The sequence below is a fragment of the Nicotiana tabacum genome, chromosome 11, assembly GCF_000715075.1.
Source record: "Nicotiana tabacum cultivar K326 chromosome 11, ASM71507v2, whole genome shotgun sequence".
In the NCBI taxonomy this organism is placed as follows: Eukaryota; Viridiplantae; Streptophyta; class Magnoliopsida; order Solanales; family Solanaceae; genus Nicotiana; species Nicotiana tabacum.
In genome coordinates this window covers 50579528-50583747 of record NC_134090.1, presented here as the reverse complement: position 1 = coordinate 50583747, position 4220 = coordinate 50579528, and the positions used below count along the sequence as shown (strand labels likewise).

The 4220-nt window shown below is 40.6% G+C and overlaps 1 protein-coding gene across 1 annotated transcript; it reads right to left on the bottom strand.

Moving 5' to 3' along the window:
- Positions 1-719: 719 nt before the first annotated feature.
- On the bottom strand, positions 720-3779 carry LOC107771127 (uncharacterized). The gene is made up of 6 exons (XM_075224212.1): positions 3240-3779; positions 2585-2680; positions 2350-2484; positions 2194-2265; positions 1685-2089; positions 720-1496 (listed from the first exon to the last, which is right to left on the bottom strand). Exons 1-6 carry the CDS (start codon positions 3777-3779, stop codon positions 720-722), a joined length of 2025 nt encoding a protein of 674 aa, XP_075080313.1.
- Between the last annotated feature and the right edge of the window lie 441 nt (positions 3780-4220).

Genomic DNA, 4220 nt, shown 5'->3' with positions numbered 1-4220 from the left:
AATTCATAGCACACTGGCTCCTACTCTTAAAAAAATACAACTAACTACACCCGGTTCAAACAAAACCCTTGTAAAAGAGCCGCGACACAAAGAAAAATCAAGGGGTAATTGCTACACTACCTACAAAGAAAATCTTTTTGTCCTTTTTCTTTTCGACTTAAATCTCTCGAGAAAACTGTCTAGGAGATCCATCGTTGGGAAAAGTCCTAATTTTTTGATTTTTTTAAAAACAAAAACTACTACACTAAGAAGAATACTACAACTAAGCTAAAATAGCACAGAAAATTACCCAGACAATCTCCTCACCCCACACTTAAAATTGTGCAATGTCCTCAATGCACATTATAAATAACAAGAGTGTAAAGAGACTCCCTAGTAGGCCAAAGGCCAAAGAATTAGCAGCTCATGGGTACTCAGACTTCCCCCAGGTATGGTCCTTTGTGTGGTCACCCCACACTTAGTTCTCATCATTTAGCTCGTTTTTTTCACCCTTCCAATGGCTTTGCTTCCTACGCTTATAATCCCACAAAAGAAAATAGACACTACAAAAATACTATAATACAAATAAAAATAAAAGAAAAAAGTAAAGTTGGGTTACCTCCTAACAAGCGCCTGATTTAACGTCGCGGCACGACGCAGAGCCTCGCTTACTCATCAGCGAGTACAACTTTGGCCTTCTTACAACCAATTATTCCTCCCCAATAGTGCTTGACTCTATGTCAATTCACTAAAAATTTCCTATCACCATTTAATTCACACAACTCAATTTCACTATAAGGAGTGACTCTCACCACCTCAAACGGGCCTGGCCATCTCGATTTTAACTTCCCAGGAAGCAGCTTGAGCCTAGAATTGAACAATAATACCTGTTGGCCTGGCTCTAAGTGACGTGACTTGATACGCTTGTCATGCCATCTTTTCGTTTTCTCTTTGGAAAACTTTGCATTTTCGTAAGAGTGCAGCCTGAACTCATCTAACTCATTCAACTGCAAGAGTCTCTTCTCACCCGCAGCTTCAAGGTCCATATGCAACTTTTTAATGGCCCAGTATACTTTGTGTTCAAGCTCAATAGGCAAGTGACATGCCTTCCCATAAACAAGCTTATACGGCGATGCCCGAATTGGCATTTTGTATGCAGTTCTATACGCCCACAAGGCATCATCTAACTTTGCAGCCCAATCCTTCCTATTCATACTCATCGTCTTCTCTAAGATTTGCTTTATTTCTCTGCTAGACACCTTATCTTGTCCACTTATTTGAGGATGATATGCTATAGTAACTCTATGGTGGACTCCGTATTTAGCTAGAAGGTTATTCAATAACCGATTGCAAAAATGTGTCCCTTCATCACTAATCAAGGCACTGGAGTCCCAAATCTTGAGAATATGTTCTTTTTCACAAATGCAGCTACTACCATGGCAATATTTGTTGGCAATGTGATCACCTCTACCCATTTTGACACATAGTCGACTGCTAGCAAGATGTACTTGTTTCCTCTGGACAAAAGGAATGGTCCCATAAAATCTATCCCCCACATATCAAAAATCTTGACCTCCAGGATGTTAGTCAAAGGCATCTCATGCCTCTTTGTGATTGTTCATGTTCTTTGACACTGCTCACACTTCTTACCAAATGCATGGGCGTCCTTGAATAATGTTGGCCAAAAGAAACCGTACTGTAATACCTTTGCAGTTGTTCTATCGCCTCCATGATGCCCCCCATACGGTGATGCATGAAAATTATACAAGACTAATTCCACCTCCTTTTTTGGAATGCATCTCCTCATCAACTGATCAACATACTGTTTGTATAAGTATGGCTCATCCCAGTAGTAGAAGTTCACATCATGTAGAAACCTCTTTCTAGCTTCAGATTCAGTTTCAGGAGAAAGTACCCCACTCACAAGATAGTTCACATAGTCCGTGTACCATGGGGGAGAGTCTTGGGTGATAGCAAAATGTTGCTCATCATGAAATGCCTCTTTAATTTCTCCACCCTCCTCCACGTGTTCGTGACTTTCTTGCCTTGATAGATGGTCAGCTACATGGTTCTCTGTGCCCTTTTGATTTCGTATTTCTACATCAAATTCCTGCAACAATAAAACCCAGTGCATCAATCTAGCCTTAGATTCCTTTTTTGTAATAGATACCTGATTGATGCATGATCGGTATGGAATATGACTTTCGTTCCCACCAAGTATGCCCTAAATTTCTCACAAGCCCACACCACGGCTAACAACTCCTTTTCAATGGTGGTGTAATTCAGCTGCGCATCATCAAGAGTCTTACTCGCATAGTAGATAGAATAAAATACCTTGTCTTTCCTCTAGCCTAACACTGCCCCAATAACATGGCCATTTGCATCACACGTAAGTTCAAATGGTAAATACCAATCCGGTGCCGTAATAATAGGGGAATCCACCAACTTCTTTTTGATCTCTTCAAATGCCTTTAGGCAGGCGTCATCAAAATTGAAAGTTACATCCTTTAAGAAACTTGCACAAAGGAGTAGCAATTTTTGAAAAATCCTTTATAAAGCATCGATAGAACCCCGTGTGTCCCAAGAAACTCCGGACACCCTTCACAGAAATGGGTGGAGGTAATTTTTCAACTGCCTCCACCTTTGCCTTATCAACTTCAATGCCTCTTCTAGACACTCTATGACCCAACACGATACCTTCCTACACCATAAAATGGCACTTTTTCCAATTCAATACTAGATTTTTTTCTTCACAACAGGCTAACACCTTGCTCAAATTCTTCAAACAGTCATCAAAAGAAGACCCAAAGACTGAAAAATCATCCATAAAGACTTTCACAAATTTTTTTACCATATTGGTAAAAATAGCCATCATGCATCTTTGGAAAGTGGCAGGTGCATTACAAAGATCAAATGGCATGCACTTGAAGGCGAAAGTGCTATAAGGACAAGTAAAAGTGGTCTTCTTCTGATTCTCTAGGCATATGACAATCTAGTTGTACCCCGAATAACCATCAAGGAAGCAATAATATGCATGCCCCACCAACCTGTCCAACATTTGGTCAATGAATGGAAGTGGGAAGTGGTCCTTGCGGGTTGCTTTGTTGAGCCTTCTGTAATCAACGCAAACTCTCCTACCTGTCACAGTGCGAGTAGCAATTAGCTCAGTTTTCTCATTCTATACCACAATCATCCCCCCTTTTTGGGCATAAATTGTATCAGGCTTACCCAGTTACTGTCAGAGATAGGAAAGATAATACCTGCATCCGCCACTTAATTACTTCCTTCTTCACGACCTCTTTCATAATGGGATTTAATCTCCTTTGTTGCTCAATATTGGGGCGGTGTCCATCTTTCAAAAAGATTTTATGCATGGAAAATGATAGACTGATTCCCTTGATGTCAGCAATTATCCACCCAATAGCCTTTTTATGCTCGCGAAGTACTCTAAGCAATTTTCCTTCTTGTGCATTAGTCAAGATGTATGAGATAATCACTGGCATTGTCTCAGAGTTTCCCAAATAAGCATAGCGTAGATGCACTAAAAAAGGCTTAAGTTCTACCTTTTGAGCTTCTTCAATAGATGAATTAGGAGGGGTCGAAGTGATAGGCCTTTCCAACTCCTCAAATCTTTCAAACCCATGGACATAACTGCAAGACATGTCAAGTACTTGCTCAATTTCTCCCATTATTTCATCTTCACTGTCTTCTTCATCCCTAATCAAAGTTTGTTCAAGAGGATCTATGGGGCTCTTACAAGGCACCAATGATGTAGCATCATTTTCCACCACAGAAATCATGGATAGCTCTTCATAGTGGATTGACAATCTGAGTGCTTTATACACATTGAATACCTCCACTCAATCGCTGGCTCTCATCGTCATCTTTCCATCGCATACATCAATAATAGCTCGACCTGTGGCTAAGAATGGATGCCCAAAAATAAATTGGACTTCCTGATCATGCTCGTAGTTCAAGATAATGAAATCGGCAGGGAATATGAAAGAACCCACTTGAACTAACACATCTTCAATCACTCCTTCAGGATAAGTAAGGGAGCGATCAACCAACTATAAGATTACCGTTGTTGGTCATGGCTCGCCCAGACCCAACTGTCTGAATACATATAGCGGCATGAAATTGATGCTCGCTCCAAGATCACACAAAGCTCGCCCGGTTGCGTGCTTACCAATCGAGATTTGGATAGTGAAACTACCCGGATCCTTCAATTTCTAAGGTAG

What these genes read in the sequence shown, in the direction of transcription:
- LOC107771127 (XM_075224212.1), bottom strand. Translation starts at nt 3,779, where the DNA reads ATGATTTCTGTGGTGGAAAATGATGCTACATCATTGGTGCCTTGTAAG. An exon ending in AATTACCTCCACCCATTTCT is followed by an intron (nt 2,485 to 2,584) that starts GTGAAGGGTGTC and finishes AGTTTCTTAAAG; the next exon opens with GATGTAACTTTCAATTTTGA. An exon ending in GCGATAGAACAACTGCAAAG is followed by an intron (nt 1,497 to 1,684) that starts GTATTACAGTAC and finishes CCTTTTGTCCAG; the next exon opens with AGGAAACAAGTACATCTTGC.